Below are 17,500 nucleotides of genomic sequence, written 5' to 3' on the forward strand. Positions count from 1 at the left end.
CTCGAACCCGGCCCTCTCGATTGTGAGTCGAACGTGCTAACCACTACACTACGCGGTGTGTTTGTGTGTGTGTGTGTGTGTGTGTGTGTGTGTGTGTGTGAATTCCCAACGAATCAATAGGAGTAAAAGTACCATTAGCTTTGATGCGGAAATGATACAAAAGAGCAAACATTAAATATTGAAAAAGATCACCACCACGCCTCTCTCTCTCTCTCTCTCTCTGACCTTTGCCTTGTGACTCTCATCTTCTCCAGCAGACACACCCTCCTCTCTTTCACACACACACACACACACACCCGGTAGCTCAGTGGTTAGAGCGATGGCTTCACAAGCCAGAGGACCGGGGTTCGATTCCCCGGCCGGGTGGAGATATTTGGGTGTGTCTCCTTTCACGTGTAGCCCCTGTTCACCTAGCAGTGAGTAGGTACGGGATGTAAATCGAGGAGTTGTGACCTTGTTGTCCCGGTGTGTGGTGTGTGCCTGGTCTCAGGCCTATCCGAAGATCGGAAATAATGAGCTTTGAGCTCGTTCCGTAGGGTAACGTCTGGCTGTCTCGTCAGAGACTGCAGCAGATCAAACAGTGAAACACGAGGAGGAACCAGACACCTTCAAAACGATAATTACTCCCAGTGAGGTCTAACAACACTGGTTGAGGGGATGCTGTGAACTTATCATTAAAGCCAACTGTGAACTCAATGAACGTTTCCCTTTGTATCTCACAACACAGTGGGGCAGTCACAGCTTGCCCTCTAAAGACAACTCTCTTCCTTCACACAAAGCTGTCTATCTACACACACATTCTTCATGCCAAACCTAAAATTGAGGAAAAAAAAATAAAGGACTCCTATACCAATCTCGGAGTCCTCTTCCAACTATCTACATACTTGACTTCTGTAGGGATAGGCAGCTCAGTGGTCCTTTTTTTATCAGTTTGTTTTTTACCTTTGGCCAGATTTCCCTCTTACGTAAACACACACACACACACACACACACACACACACACACACACACACACACTATACCCTTTTATCTCTGTGTTGTCTCTTCTTTATTTTCTTTTCTCAATCTTCATTTCCTGTTTTCACTCATCCACTTCTATCCTTTCTCCTTTATCTCTTCGCCTTTTCTCTCATTCTTTTTTTTTATCTTTCGGCTCTTTCTCCATTTATTCCTTTATTGTCTCTTTTATTTGCTACTTCCTTTCTTCTTTTTCTTCCCCTCTTTCTCCTTGTTCGTTCTTTATTGTTTACATTTGGGTCAGAAGAGAAAGGGAGAGGAGGGGGGGAGCAGAGAGGGGAAGAGGGAAGGGAGAGTAAACAGGAAGGATAGGGAAGAGGAGGAGACGGAGGAGAGGGAGGGAGGAGGAGAGGAAATAAGAAGAAAAGAACAAGGAAATGCTTTGGAGGAGGAAAAAGAGAGAAAGGAAAATATACAAGAGAAAAGGAATTCGTAGTGACGAGAGAGAGAGAGAGAGAGAGAGAGAGTAGATTAATATTTATCTTTCTATCTGCCAATATTTGTGTTATTATCATCTTTATCTGCTCTTGCCATCATCCTCTTCCTCTTTCACCACGATTTCCTCTTCTCCTTCTTTTTATTTTCAAGCTCCTTTCAACTCACTTCCTGTTTCACCTTCTCCTCATCCTCCTCTTTCAAGCTATCGTGTTTATGAGAGAGAGAGAGAGAGAGAGAGAGAGAGAGAGAGAGAGAGAGAGAGAGAGAGAGAGCAAGGCAGTGTGCTGAGGCGAGGGGAAGAGGGAGTCAGTGAAGGATGAAACGAGGGGAATTGTGAGTGACTGACGGAATGGAGACGACCCAAGGAAGGAGTCATGAGGGAGAGAGAGCTTGACAACACTTACACTCACATTCAGAACAACTCGACTATTTCCAAAGGCCACAGATATGATTAGCAAGGTTGTCAAGAGTGCTTCTGTTAACAGTATAGAAATCTTGTTCATCCGTCACTACACGCGTCAAAATACCCATTAACCTCTTCAGTACTAAGACCTTGATTTTTAGGTGTGATTAGACGGTTTTATTGACATTAGGAAGGATCTATGGAGGTGAAAAAGATTAATACCAGTCTTCACTATTCTAATCCCAACATATGTTTCTGAAGCTGTATAAGATCACCAAATAGTAACTAGAATGAATATGAAAACGCGTCCTGGTACTGAGGAAATTAATAATCAGTGCTATTTTAACTAGATAGCCTTTGGAGTGCAGTGGTGAAGCGCAGAGGTGTTATGGAACGTGGTCTTTAGTGACATGCATTAATAAGGATGAGCGAAGATAAAAGTGAAATAAAAGAATAATTAATCATGTTCTTTAGTGTTCTGTCGTCTAATCTGGGCACTCGAGCAGGTTCATGTAGCGGCTCTAGTAGTTGCTGTGGGTTTCGAGGGAGGTTCAGTGTTTCCAGCGACAGTTTACTAAGTATTCTACACCAATAAGGAAAATAAAAAGAAAAAAATACGCGAGAGAAATCGAATAACCCTCACCGTCGTCTTTGAAAATAATCTTAGTGAGAGAGCAAAGCGTTAAAGATTGGAACATTAAGATATACACAAAATGATTCGAAGGAAAAAGTAAAGTAAGAATAATATACAAGTAAAAGATAATGATTTGAGTTGCTGAGAAAAAGACGGACCTTTGAAAATAGTTCTGGCAAGCGAGCAAAGTACATTTATAAAAGAGAATGATTTGAGAGAGAGAGAGAGAGAGAGAGAGAGAGAGAGAGTAAAGCGTTCAAGAATAACATTAATAGATACATATATATAAGACAACAGATGAATATAAAAGAAAAGATGAGGAGATAGAAGAAGAGAGGCAGTCAACTACCTCTTACTACCACCACCACCACCACCACCTTGAGCTGTGGCCTCCCGTACAAAGATGACCACAGGGAACGCTCTTGTGGCTTCTCGTCCCTGGTCTCCGCGTCACCAGCCTCTTCATCATCTCCACAACTGCTATTACGTCTCCTCCACCTTGAACTTTCATCTTCTCCTTCTTTCAGTATTTTCTCTGTTTCTTGCACTCTTCTTAATTTTCTTCTTTCTTCTGTCTACGCTTTCTCGCAATCTTCTTTTCCTCCTCCTCTTTTCTCTTTCATCTGCTTTTCATATATATTGTTCTGGTTCTCGTTTTCTCTCCTCCTCCTCCTCCTCCTCCTCCTCCTCCTCCTCCTCCTCCTACTACTACTACTCCATCGTCTCACAGTATCACCATGACTCACCTGGCTTACTATTTTCGGAAACTGTTTATCACAATGTCATCGTAACTACTACGCACTTCCTCTTCTTCCTCCTCCTTCTCTTTCTTCCTCTTCTCTCTCTCTCTACACATTTCATCTTTCTTTCTCCTCCTTCCCTCTTCTTATATTCTCTTCCTCCATCTCTTAAATTTACTTATGTTGTGCCTTTTCCTTTTCCTCCTCCTCCTCCTCCTCCTCCTCCTCCTCCTCCTCCTCCTCCTCCTCCTCCTCCTCCTCCTCCTCCTCCTCCTTCTCCTCCTCCTTCTCCTCTTCCTCCTCCTCCTGCTTTACGTTTTCCTTTAATAACATGCTAGTCACGATAAGAGAGAGAGAGAGAGAGAGAGAGAGAGAGAGAGAGAGAGAGAGAGAGAGAGAGAGAGAGAGAACGGAATCCCCCAAGGAAAGTACCAAAAAGAAATAGAAATCCACGAGAATAAAAAAATAAAAGAAGCAGAGAGAGAGAGAGAGAGAGAGAGAGAGAGAGAGAGAGAGAGAGAGATAATGAGATAAGTAGCGAGATAATGTAGCAAAGGTTAAATACAGCGTGTGTTTGTGTGTTTGTTGGTTGGCCGGCTAATGTCCTTGCTCGGTACTAGGTGTAAAAGTGCTCCTGTTGTTGTTGTTGTTGTTGTTAATTTTATTGCTATTGTAGGTTTTCTTATTCTACTTCTCCTCTTCTCCTTCTTTTCTTATTCTTTTCTTCGTCGTCGTCGTTGTCCTCCTTCTCTTCTTCCTCTTCTACTCGTTGTTGTTGTTGTTGTTGTTGTTGCTGTTGCTAGTAGTAGTAGTAGTAGTAGTAGTAGTAGTAGTAGTAGTAGTAGTAGTAGTAGTTTAGTCCTTATTTCCTTCCAAGTTTCTTTTCATCTATTTCCTTCTCCTTGTCTTTGTATTTTTTCCTCGTTTCCTCTTCTCATGTCTCCCTCAAATCCAATCAATTGTCTTCACACGTTTGTCCTCTTTTTTCTTCCCTCGTACGTGCTTACTTGTTTGTTACAGTATTCTATATCCAACACACTTCTTTCACTGCTCATTTCTTTTCATCCCCTCTTCGTCTTTTCTTCTCCCTTGTTTTTGTTCGTTTTCTAAGAAATAGGACATTTAGTGAAGACGGCGAAGGATTTTTTCATGTACTCCAAGCTAATAGTTGAATGTTGGTAAGAAATAAAATGAAGCACTTTACAATGCACTCATTGCTTTAAAGTAAGAATACATCCTTCCTCCAAGCACTTCTCAGTAAACACGGCCAGCCAGTAGCAGTAGCAGGCCTGAGCGTTGATCTTACTCCCGTGCCGTGCTCCACCCACAAGAGACGTGCCTCTATTGATCGTGAACAGAGTATAACCTATTGACTCATTTTCTTAACCATCTGGTAGGTAAGGCGTGACAACATGACAACGCCAGAGTCATGCACCACCAAACACCTGCAATACAAAGCAACACACTAGTACAAGGTGACAGAAAGAAAATGGAGCACAAGGAGAAACTTAAAAATATCGCAGTCTTGGCAAGGCCCTGGCAGCGTGACGGCCCCGCGGGGGGTGGCACGCACACAATATATAGCCTGTTCTCACCTGGGGAGCGCAGAGCCTGGGGGAGGGGGAGGGGCGTGGGTGTGGGGGAGGGAGAGTTAGAGGTGGGGGAGGAGAGCCGTGAGTGGGTATCAGTGAGTGGGCAGGAATGCATAGGAGTAGAATGTATAGATGGAATAGGGGTTGAGAGAGAGAGAGAGAGAGAGAGAGAGAGAGAGAGAGAGAGAGAGAGAGAGAGAGAGAGAGAGAGAGAGAGAGAGAGAGTATAGATAAAACGTGGATATTCCTTATTCTTACTATTTATTGATGCTGTAAAACTATCAGTGGGTAAAGTGAGAATAGAAATAGAACAAGACTCTCTCCGCGTGGCCAACAAGCAGACAGAGAACAATGAGGCGGCTTCCCTGCACTACCTACTGTCCGTCTCTTCTCCGCCATTGTAATTTCCTTTGAGTATGTGGTGTTACTGCCGTGTGACTCCCCTACACAGCACACTTCCTCGGGCTTCACCTTATCACAGCCACTTATTATCTTGTAATCTGTAATCGGATCTTCCTAATCTTACCTTAGTGGACAGAAACCACTTTGAGTCGCCTTTATCTCTCCTAGTGCAATGAATCACGCTACGCCACGTCGGTCGTGTGTCTCTTGGCTCGCTCATGTACTCGTACTCCACCCACTCACCACTCACTCATGTCACTTGGCGACCACAGCCAGTACCACCATTATAATATGTTTTTTTTTTTTTTCCTACATGATTTGAGGCTAAAATATCTGGAAATGTACTTTAGCGTCAGATTTGCTGAATTCCTTGTTTTAATAAAACTTTGTCAGGAGTGGGATTCGAACCCACGCCCTCAGAGAGGACCAGAATGCCCGCACCCTTCTATCGGAAGGAAGGTAACCTTGAGTCTGGCGCCTTAGACCACTCGGCCATCCTGACATATAATATTAAGCAATTGGTAGGCATAAAAATAAGTAAATAGATACATAGATAGATAGATAGATAGATAGATAGATAGATAGATAGATAGAAAGATAGATAGAAAAAAGAAAGTACGATACATAGAGGCAAACAGACAAACCTTTCACCTCCCTCTTTCACCTCCACCCTATCTACCTCTTCCTTACGACCTCCCCTCACTAATCCTCCTTTTCCTCCCTCGTCACCTCGCGCGTGTAAATGATAGGTGAGGTGACGGCTGGATCTCCCCCGCCCTCTCGTCCCCCCACTCTCCACTCCTCACCCTGGCCTTCTACAGGTTAAGCTGGCGTCGTTTATCTCAATGTTCTCTTGACTTTCCTTAACTTTTACTTGGTCGTCACCTCACCTCGCCCTTCACCCGCCACGCCTCCTCCAGTACCTAAGTGAAGACCTTGAGTCACAACTACGTCTTGAATTCAGCTCTTAAATAGTGTTAGCTTACTTTTATCTCTTGTATTTTCACCATTCTCTCTCTCTCTCTCTCTCTCTCTCTCTCTCTCTCTCTCTCTCTCTCTCTCTCTCTCTCTCTCTCTCTCTCTCTCTGTGATTGTTTTTATTAATCTCTCTTCTCTCTCTCTCTCTCATCTCTCTCTCTCTCTCTTGTTTCTTAACCTTCAGTCTCTTCTACCCTATTTTTTCTTCAGTTTTCTTCATTATCTGCTTGTTCTCCTCTACTTCTCTCATCATCCTTCTTTCAAATTTCTTCATTCTAATACACTTCTCTCTTTTGTCTTTCCTTCCACTCAGCAATCCTCCTTCGATTTTTTCCTTTTTCCTTTGATTCCTCCTCACTGTTCCCTCATCTTTCCATTTTCTTTTACTCCTGATCCACCTCCTACGTTTCTCTACCTTTCCCTCCCTCTGTTTCACCTTCCATCTTTCCCTTTCGCCATTTTCTTCCATCGATTTATCACTTTAATCCATCCCATTGTTTCCCTTCCCTTCTATTGACTGCCAGCCTCTCCTCCCGTCCCTTCCTCCCTTCCCTATCATTTTCCCGCCGCCCCGTGACGCCTCCAGGTACCAAAACTGTAATCTCGCCTCCTCATTAACTGCCGCAGGTGAGAAGAGTACTCCCATTGGACAGGTGTGCTCACGTAACATTAAAGGTAAGCTGTAAAAGTAAAAGTGAAATAGATACATGGATAGATAAAATAAGTAGATAGGTAAATAGAGTGATAGACAGACAGATAGGTAGATAGATAGATAGATAGTTATGTGATGAGTAGTAAAACAAGTATATAACAATAATAAATAACTTTTCATTTCCTTTCACTTGTGTTTTATTATCTCTCTCTCTCTCTCTCTCTCTCTCTCTCCTTTTCTCTCTACATAAAGTTCATTGACCCTAAAAAGTAGAGGTAACTTTCCTAATTAGACATTGTAAACATTCCAATAACTATAATAACAATAATAATAATGGTAATAATGATAATAATGATATCATGACGCAGCGGCAATGAAACGTGAGAAGATAATAACACACACACACACACACACACACACACACACACACACACACACACACACACACACACACACACACACACACACACACAGACACACACACACAGGTAAATCTCAGAGAAGAAAGTGAAGCAGGAAACAATAGAGTCTGGCCGGAAACACATCTGTGGAGGGCGGGCAGGTGAGGCGCCCTTTGTGGGATCTTGAAATTTACAGGTAATGTGACCTGTTTGTGGCAGCGTCTGAAGTCAGTGAGTCAATGAATGCATTAGTTCGTTAGTCAATCTAACCTATCCTAACCTAACCTAACCTAACCTAACCTAAACAATCAGTCAGTCAGTTCATTTGTTATTCATTAAGTTAATAAATCGATTCCAGAATTTATACCTTTAATTTATCTATTTATTAGGAGTTACAATTACTACTAGTCTGCTATTACTACTACTACTATTACTACTACTACTACTACTACTACTACCTAAAAACCCACCGCCACCATCACCACCACCACCACTACTACTACTGCAACTATCACAATTACCACAATGCTACAATACCACCAACAATACTCTCATCACCATTATCATTACAGTTATCACCATCGTCATAGCTTCTACCATTTTACACTTTTCTTTACGGATTCTAGTAATTGGCAGCGCGTGGGAAGAGTCGAGATGAGTGAGATGAGCGAGATGAGTGACTGCATGTTGGTCATGGCTGCCAGTTAAGTCACTCATCCACTCACAACATTCGACCGTGAACAAAACATAATAATTAAAAAAAAAGATGGAGAATAGAATGAAAATAACTTGCGCGTTTACATAATCTTTTTTTTTTCTTTTCCTTTAATTAAATTCCAACACTAATATCGTCACACTGAACTCATTTCACACCTGAGGCTACACTTGAACCTTCACCTTCTACAGGTAATAACACGCCGCTCATTAGTTCTTCTCACCTGGCGACACCTGGCACCCCCCGGCATTGTGCCACCACGTATATATAGCTGCTCCGGGGCCGTCATGGCGTTCATAAGTTCCCTCTCTCCCCCTCTCCCTCTCCTCCGAGCTCCGAACACCTCACCATGTCCTTGATCCTCATAGTAAGTGTTTGATCCTATTAATGTGTCCTTGATTTTGTAAGTAACTCCTGTTGATTCTACTTTTAGAGTGTTCGATCCTATCAACAGAGTATTTGATTCTACTAATGTGTCCCTCGTACCTGTTATGTAGTGTCACGCCATGTTCTTGATCCTATTAGTAAGACTGGTATGTACTTGATCCTATTGATAAACAAAGTGATCTTATTAACTTACTACCTGATCCTACTTACACAATTGTATTCTAGTTATGAGTTCTTTTGAACCCTACGATGTTCTTGCTTCTAGCAAGATGTCACTAAGACTACTAAAGATCCCTTACTTTTCATCCCACTAGTAAGTCTTCGATCCTAACACAGCGAAGCGTTTGACATCACATACCAAAGTGGCAGAGTTCGATGCCTCGTGTTGTCAGTGACAGCATAACGCAACTGTTGTTGATTTGAGTAACACTTGAAGACTTTACTGAGTGAGAAGGGAATTACAGGCAGTGAAAGGCTGAAACTACCCCGTCCCTATTTCCAAATCCGTAGAGAGAGAGAGAGAGAGAGAGAGAGAGAGAGAGAGAGAGATTAGAAAAAAATAACATATCGCTTTTCAGCTACTTATTATATCTAACTATACATATATATCTACCTATCTAACTATATATCTAACGCTTCACTTATTGTCTAGGAAAGCAGAAACAATCATAAACTAAAGCACTCGCTCATAAAACAAGTCCAACACAACTCCTATAATGACATACAATCACAGCTATTCACTTTCCACTATTATTTATCCATCTAACTCTTCACTTACTGTCTAGGGAAGCAGAAACGATCACTAAACTAAAGCACTCCCACATAAAACAACTCCCAATAACAGACAGTCACCGCCATTCACCTTTCACAATTATTACCCGCAGTAGAAACGCTAGTAATTCCCCGCCGCCCTTACACTGCCTATCTCCTCCCGTCACGACTCCTGTAATAACACCCGAGGCAAGTGTAATCCCGCCTGGCGCTTCCCTGCCCTCACCATTGCGTCACCACAACCACCAGCGCAGCCCACACTTCTCCTCTCATCTCTTCACCTTCCACTTGTATTACTGTCTCTTTCTCTCCCTCAGTCCATCTCTCTGGTCACTTTAAATTACAGACACTCGTTAAAATAAATCCTCTTTTAACTTCATTACCACATCACCTCACACACACACACACACACACACACACACACACACACACACACACACACACACACACACACACCGAGGCAGAGAGGTGACGAAACACAAGCGGTCACAAAAATGAGTATAAGCTTCTGTGGTACCCCGCGTCAGGAGTTTGCAAAGGAGTGATGCAAAGGTAGTGGTTGAGGAGGAGGAGGAGGAGGAGGAGGAGGAGGAGGAGGAGGAGGAGGAGGAGGAGAAGGGGCAGGAGGAGCAGCAGCGTGACAGTTTGTTGCTATTAAAAGTCAGTCCAGAAGTAAGAGGAAGAGGAAAAAATGAGTCAAGAGTAAGAGGGGAAAGAAGTGAAATAAAATGAAAATACAGTGGTTGAAACTTATTAATAATATGGAAACAAAAAAAAAAAGATAATAAGAGAATGATTCTATCATCTCGGGAGACGAGACGAGGAGACGAGAGGAGGCAAATTGAATAAATGGAAACTAAAAATAATAAAAATAGGGGGAATATTTCATCAACTTTGGTGATACTAGACTATTTAAGAAAACACAACATAGAATTCAGTGTTTAAAAAGGTATTATTTGCAAGGAGCCAAAAGAAATAAAGGAAACAGGCAAACAATGTAATACTTTTTGTGGCTAGAGGAGCATCAAAAAGACATTACTAAAAATAATTAGTGTTTAAAATAGTGTTGGTGTTTATGTGGTAAAAGATAATGTAGGAGTGAAAGATTTAATAAGTGCGGTTACACAAGTCATGCATTCATTACTCCTATTAGTCGCGCTGCTTCTCCCGTTAAGTGGCGGCTGCTCATCTACAGTCACTATACGAGTACCTTGTCATACACGACGATTACCCATAACCACCCTCCACCACAACACCACACCACAACACTACAACAGTACATCACTACACCACTCCCTGCCCAAACCTGTATCTCTCACCACATCACCACACCACCACACCGCCACAGCATCAACCTTAATGAGTCTACCTGCATCTCATTGCTTACCTGTCGATGCTCAATTATCTCTCTCTCTCTCTCTCTCTCTCTCTCTCTCTCTCTCTCTCTCTCTCTCTCTCGTTTGAACTAATAATCACTGTACTTTCACCTTTCACTATTCACTGTACGCTGGGTAGTGCAATGATACACTCGCGGCTGTTTATTGTCGAGCAGGAGGAGGAGGAGGAGGAGGAGGAGGAGGAGGAGGAGGAGGAGGAGGAGGAGGAGGAGGAGGAGGAGGAGGAGGAGGAGGAGGAGGAGGAGGAGGAGGACTTTTGCCATTGTCATTTCTGAGATCAACATGCGATACTGAATGCATACTCTCTCTCTCTCTCTCTCTCTCTCTCTCTCTCTCTCTCTCTCTCTCTCTCTCTCTCTCTCTCTCATGTAGTGCACTTATTGACAGCTTCATTATATCCTTTTCTTCTCTTTTATTTTCACCTTCCTGCTTCTCTTCTCCTTTCCTCCTTTTTTTCGTATACTTCTCCCTTCTCCTCCTCTTCCTCCCCTCCTGCTCGTCCTCTTCTTCCTCATCATCCTCATCACCATCATCGTCTTTGTCCCAATTTCGCAACAAAAATATCTAAATTAATCCAGAGGTTAGTGGTAATGAGCGGCGCGTAATTTGATGCAAAAACACACAATGCAATGAGACTCAGCCCTCTGCAGCGTTATCAGGAGCGGGGAGACTTCACAAACACTAATTATCTCTCTTTGGGGTCTGCGAGCGTGTATACGAGACTAGAGAGAGAGAGAGAGAGAGAGAGAGAGATTATTACTGTATTTGCCGCTTATTTTTGTAGATTTTATTATTCAAATTTTAGAATTTTAGAGTTATTGGATTTTTAAATTTATTCTTTTTTTTTATTATTTCATTCATCTAATAAGTCAGTCAGTTAGTCATTCAGTAATTCATATATATCTAATCATTCAGTCAGTTGCCAAGGCAGTCAGGCAGACAGTTACTAAATCAGTCAGTTACTCCATCAGTTAATCAGTCAGTCATTCAGTCAATCAGTCATTGAATTCTCCTCTAACAAGTAATACAATCAGTCAGTGCATCACCACCAATATCAAACGTGAGGCACAGTCAATCAGCCTCCTATCACTGCCCAATCAATGAAGCACGCTTGTACTGCCTCAATGTGCTGCTGTTGACACAGCAGCGCATCAATGAAGCACGCTTGTAGTGCCTCAATGTATTGTACAGTGAGCTCTGACCAAGGGCGACAAAGCTGTAAGAGAAAGGCTCACTGCTCCCGACACAGGCTTTCTTTCCCTTCCCTGCAAACATATTGGTAATTCGTGTTAGCTTTGCAATAGCCGTAAACACTGATGTACTCAATGTAAACACTGATGTACTCATGTAAACACTGATGTACTCATAAAGGACTATATTTGCTCTTTCAAAACTAATTTATTTAACGTTGTGATGAAAATGTTCTTTCTAAGACAACATCTATCCCTTTAAAACCTGCATTCTTCTTCAACGTTGTGATAGGAGTTTCTTTGATATTGTTGGATGTGTTGAGTGATGCGCTGAACACTGCAAAGGGCAAAGGTTACGGAGAGTCTGAGAGCAACCCCAGACAAACTTGAACAGTGTCTTCAGACGTTCAGGTATGCGAGTGTGTTAATCAGCCATCAGTTACCTGCAGGTGTGTGTGGTTTTAGAGGAAGCATCACTTATTCCCAGACTGAGAGAAAAAAAAAATGTGTGTGTGTGTGTGTGTGTGTGTGTGTGTGTGTGTGTGTGTGTGTGTGTGTGTGTGTGTGTGTGTGTGTGTGTGTGTGTGTGTGTGTGTGTGTGTGTGTGTGTGTAGGAGTGCTTGCCTGTGTTCACCTTACTTATTGTTGAGTGAGGCGAGGCGGGATGACCTTGACAGTTCGTTCACCTGCCGCGCCACACCTCGCCACTTTACAACACCTTATCACATCGCCATCTTCTTTTCCCTACTTTTCATGATCTTTTTTGTTTTATTTTGTATTTTCTAATGTTCGGGAAATCGAGATGAAAAGCCGCTACTTTCCTGATTTCCGTATTAAAGGGAGGAAAGTTGAAGTTAATTTCCTGTCACTCGCACCACTAACAGGACAAAGGCCCGTATCAGAAACGTTTTGCTCTCCACCACGACTGTCTATCAAAGGCCACAGAGATCGTCAGTCGGGTTCTCAAGAGCGTTTCGCCATTCAGTAGAGTAGAAATCCTGTTAATCTGTCTCTAGAATCACAGAAACACGTGTAAAAATCAATGAAGCTTCAACTAGAGCCTTTTGAAAATAGTGGAGGTACAGTCAGAAGTGTTTCAGAGCACGGGTCAAATTCAACCAAAGTGAATGGTGCGCCACGTGGTGAAATATTTATCCAAGAACTGTCAACATTCTTCATAACGTGAATAATTGTAGATAAAAGTGACAATATATTCTTTCTTATAACTTCATCTGTCTATGGAATAATTTGTTTATTTATTCATATTTGTATTTTGTATGTATGTATGCATGTATGTATGTATGTATGTGTATGTAGGTGTAGTTTTACATCCATCAATATCCTTCTTTATATATCTTCTTATCCGTCCATCCACCTCTTTATAGGCATGCATGTATATATGTATGTATGTATGTATGTATGTATGTATGTACCAGTTACCTAACAATTAACTTTTTCATTCATTTATCGTTTGTAATACTCGAGAAGTAATATAACATGATACCAATTCCCACCACCACCGTAGTACTACCACCACCACCACCACCACCTCCATCACAAGAAGACAAGCAAAGGTTAACGAGGCAATGCAACCGGAAATACCTTCACTCACTAATAGAGCACACCTGAGCATACACACCTGAGGGACTCCCGTGCACCACCTGCTTATCATTACTACCGCCGCCGCCGTGAGAGAGATATCAATGGTGCAATGAAGGCGAGAGATAATGAGGGGAGTAGAAAATGTACTAGTGATGGGTGCATGTGAAGTGAACGGGTTAATAGAGAAAGTTGCAACGAAAACGAAAGGCTGGATGAAAGGAAATACGTGAAAAAAAAGATGAATTAGTGAAAGGGAAATGTAAATGACGTAACGAAATCAAAAGGTAACGAAAGCAAAACGAAAAATGATTAAAAAAGAAAGAAAACGCAAAATAATGACTAAAAAGAGACAAGGACGACGAGAAAAGAACAGGAAGAAGAACAAGAATAGAAAGAAAGAGAGAAAAGTAAATAGACAGGTAGATAAATAGACATAGAAGTAAAAAAAATAAATATACAGAAAGAAAAAGAAAACAAGACAACAAATCAAGAAAAATAAATAAAAGGATAAAAAAAGGAAAGAAAAGAAAGAAAGAAAGAAAGAATCAATTTTACCACAAGCACGCCGTCACTTCCTCCCTCGAGTTGTTCAGATGACGCAATGAGGCTGAAAATCGCATCAGTTTCCTTTATGTCATTAAACCGTTAGCTTAGGACCTCCACCACCATCACCACCACCATCACCACCACCACGCCTTGACCTCCGCCCTCACTAACGATCGGGTATTTTGTCATTTTCCCTCACCTTGCATCACCTTCACCATCATTTCACCGAGGAAAGTTGATAATGACACTTTCGCGAGCCTCAAAACCCGCGACCTGTTGAGTCTTTTCCTGCCACGCCCTTCTCCTCCAGCGTCGCTCTCCGCACCGTCACCTTAACCCTTTCAGTAGCATGACGGGTTTTCATACTCATTTTGCTTACTATTTGATGATTTTATACAGCTTCAGAAACTTATGTGGGGATTAAAACAGTGAAGATTCTGGTAATTAATCAGTAAACTCTTCCTAATGTAAATAAAATCGTCTAATCATATCCAAAAACATAGTAAGAATGCGTCCCAGTACTAAAGGGGTTAACTCAGTGCGTGACGTGACAACAATAGGAAGCTTGGTGAAGGCGTTACTGTATACGTACTGTACATGGCAATCCCTGCATAAAGGTAGTTATCTATTTATCTAATCTTTTAAAGCCCTCTGGTGATTTAATGCTAATGATTACTGAAACTCATATTTTAAGCCTCTCTCTCTCTCTCTCTCTCTCTCTCTCTCTCTCTCTCTCAGTTGGGTAATTTTCAACGGCCACGGCAATTACTGGTAAGATTTTCATGTGTTTTTATATCGATGGCGGGAAATCCTTGTCACTAAAATCATGTAACGTCCTTGAAAGCCTACAATAATCTACTCATCCAACACCATTCGAGAACCGATTTCTTACGATCGCATTCCACCATTTAACTCCACGCTGCTGCTGCTGTTGGTGTTGAAAACTGAATTCTGACTATCGTTTATTGAAATTTCTCTTAACCCTTCAGTAGCATGACGGTTTTCATATTCATTCTGGTTACTATTTAGTGATTTTATACTGCCTCAGAAACTTATATGGGAGATTAAAATAGCGAAGACTGGCCTGTAATCTTCTGACCTCCATAGACAATTCCTAATGTAAATAAAATCGACTAATCACATCCAAAACTCAGTAAAATGGCGTCCCAGTACTGAAAGAGTTAACGCTGCTGCTGCTGTCTTTCATCCACAGGTGTTGGCCGTGGCTGCAGGTGTGGTGAGGGGAGAAGCTGACGCCAAATCCGACCCTGCCTATGTGTCCCATCACGGCACGCCACACCACTCCATCCCTGCCTACCACCCCACCACCTACGCCCCCACCCCAGCACCCTTCCACCACTCCACCCCAGCCCCCGCCTACCACCCCGCAACACCACCATACCACCACGTAACACACGCCTACAAAGCTGTAACACCAGCCTATCACGCCGTCACACCTGCAGCCTACCCCCACTGCCGCGCCTGGTTACCCACACGCCTATCACCCTCCCACAGCAAAGCCTGGCTACGAGTTCAAGTGCTACGGGTATGACCAAGTCCCGACCTGCTCCTACAACACCACGAAGCCCTGGTGCCTGTATGACTACGAGTACCCACTGAAGGAGATGGAGGAGGCGCTGCATTACTTCAAGCACCACCTTCTCACTCTCTACGCTGATCTGGCTGACTTGTACACCGGTAACTCAGTGAACAGACCCAAGACACTGACGGAGGAGACTTACTTGTGCCCCTCCGAGACTGCATACGTGCGGCCGCTGAGGGCTATTAATACTGAGGGCTACTGGAGGACTATTGTCAATAACGTAAAGGTAAGGTTCAACTTTGCGTGGTGTTCCTAAGGCTCATATTCTGAAACGCTTTGCTCTTTCAACCAAACAAGACCATTTTTTAAGGTTACAGAGATAATAAGCGGGATTCTTAAGGGTGTTTGTCATATCAGTAGTGAAAAAATCTTATTATTCCATCACTCTAACAATAAAGCACCCTTCAAGTAAAGGTGTTTGAAAGAAGCGGAGGTGTGACGCAGGTGATTCAGAATATAGTCCTGTTGATTGTGTTACGAACCCTCTCTTTATAGACTGCTGATCAGACCACTAGACCACCGCGAATGTCTAAAACTAATACCCAACCCCGCCTTCCTTTCCCCCTCTCTCTCTCTCTCTCCCCAGGTGGACTACGAGGTGCTGACACAGACGACCCGCGTGGAGGAGTGCCAGAGTTACGCCGAGTGCCCGCTGGTGCCTCAGTGCTACAAGTCTAAGTGCCTGCAAAAGTTCATCTACCACCGCTTCTTAGTGTACGACCCTTGTGATGAGTACTTCCCCTTCGCCGTGGAGACCTTCCAGCTCCCCGCCAGCTGCGCCTGCCTCCTCGGCGCCTCCACCCTCGACCACTAACACATGTACACAGAAGAGCAAACCACACTGTTTCAACCTAAGAACGCGTATTGTACTTAGACCATGTCCTTACGAGTCTGTGTGTGATAAGTTGCACTGTCTTAACATTACTTATAACATCCTTTATAAGTGTAGAACATATACTCTAGTTCATGTTTCTCTCTGGTACTTAGAAACACCATCAACACTTAGGAAAGACTCTCGCAACACTCAACATTAGTTTATCTTGTACTTAGGCTTGTATTCTCACTTTTGTGCTTCATCTTCACTATTTCAAGAGGGTTTTATATAAATTTACACGAGTTTTTGAGGTGTTGTTACTGTTCTAGAGACAGATTAACAATATTTTATATTATTTATTAAAGAAACACTCTTGAAAACCCCGCTAATCATCTCTGTGGCCTTGGAAAATACTCGTGGTGAGAGAGCAGAGTACTTTTGAATACGGACCTTAGAAACACTTAACACTCAGCATCAGTACGCCTTCAGACACTTCCTCACAAATGTCCTTCATAACGTAGCAGTGCACACCAGATCACGTTCATCCCTCGCACTAGCACGCACGTTCATCTCCGAGTTATTATGCCTCCTCACACTGCTCTTCATACACCACAATACACTAATACACTTTCTTTTCTACCCATCTTTTCCTATATCGTGATCGTCCTTGTCTTGGTATCTTTTCATTTTCTTCTTTTCTTTTTCCGCCTTTGCGTGATGTAGTATTTAATGCAGTCACCACACACGCCCTCTGTCAAAGTATCACCTCAAGCAATACCTAATGCCTTATGTGTAGCCTGCAGTAGTGCCAGTGTTATCCTGCAGTTCGCATCTTTCTCTCGCCACTCTTCCAATACGATGAACATGTCTCACTCTCCACCTCTTGCTGTCTCATAAACCAGTGCGTGTAGATAGTCAGTTGTAATGCCACGAGTACAATTAGGTTCACTCTTCTCATCTAGTTATCTCATATACTCTCTAGTAATAGCACGTGTATACTGTTAAGGTCATTCTTCATCTGCAGCGAACATATTCCCAAATCCTCTACCTATCTCATAAACCAGTGCGAATAGATACTCTGTTGTAGTAGCGAGTACACTTAAGTTTCTTCTTCTATTCCTCTTGCATCAAACCAATGCGTCCAGATGCTTAGTAGTATTAGTGTGTGTATATTTAAGTCCACATTTCACTCTCGCCTCCTCACTCCTACATCTCTCC

General features: G+C 42.6%; 1 protein-coding gene, 1 non-coding gene and 1 pseudogene across 2 annotated transcripts in view; 1 reads left to right on the forward strand and 2 right to left on the reverse strand.

Annotated features, from left to right (window-relative positions):
- The window catches only part of LOC123508743, a 19,569-nt pseudogene extending 14,251 nt beyond the window's left edge, over positions 1-5,318 (reverse strand).
- Positions 5,319-5,613: 295 nt separating this feature from the next.
- Trnal-caa lies at positions 5,614-5,728 on the reverse strand. The gene is made up of 2 exons: positions 5,691-5,728; positions 5,614-5,658 (listed from the first exon to the last, which is right to left on the reverse strand). It is a non-coding gene; the product is annotated as a tRNA-Leu (tRNA).
- The window catches only part of LOC123508678 (neurotrophin 1-like), a 39,973-nt gene continuing 28,130 nt past the window's right edge, over positions 5,658-17,500 (forward strand). Inside the window, exons 1-4 of the mRNA XM_045262526.1 lie at positions 5,658-5,747; positions 15,079-15,273; positions 15,305-15,694; positions 16,055-17,500. The exon at positions 16,055-17,500 is cut by the window's right edge and continues 237 nt beyond it. Of these exons, the coding sequence (XP_045118461.1) occupies positions 5,658-5,747; positions 15,079-15,273; positions 15,305-15,694; positions 16,055-16,282 (903 nt within the window). The 3' untranslated portion in view covers positions 16,283-17,500. The remainder of the gene's footprint in view (positions 5,748-15,078; positions 15,274-15,304; positions 15,695-16,054) is intronic.

This window comes from Portunus trituberculatus, chromosome 25 (assembly GCF_017591435.1).
Source record: "Portunus trituberculatus isolate SZX2019 chromosome 25, ASM1759143v1, whole genome shotgun sequence".
NCBI classification, from domain to species: domain Eukaryota; kingdom Metazoa; phylum Arthropoda; class Malacostraca; order Decapoda; family Portunidae; genus Portunus; species Portunus trituberculatus.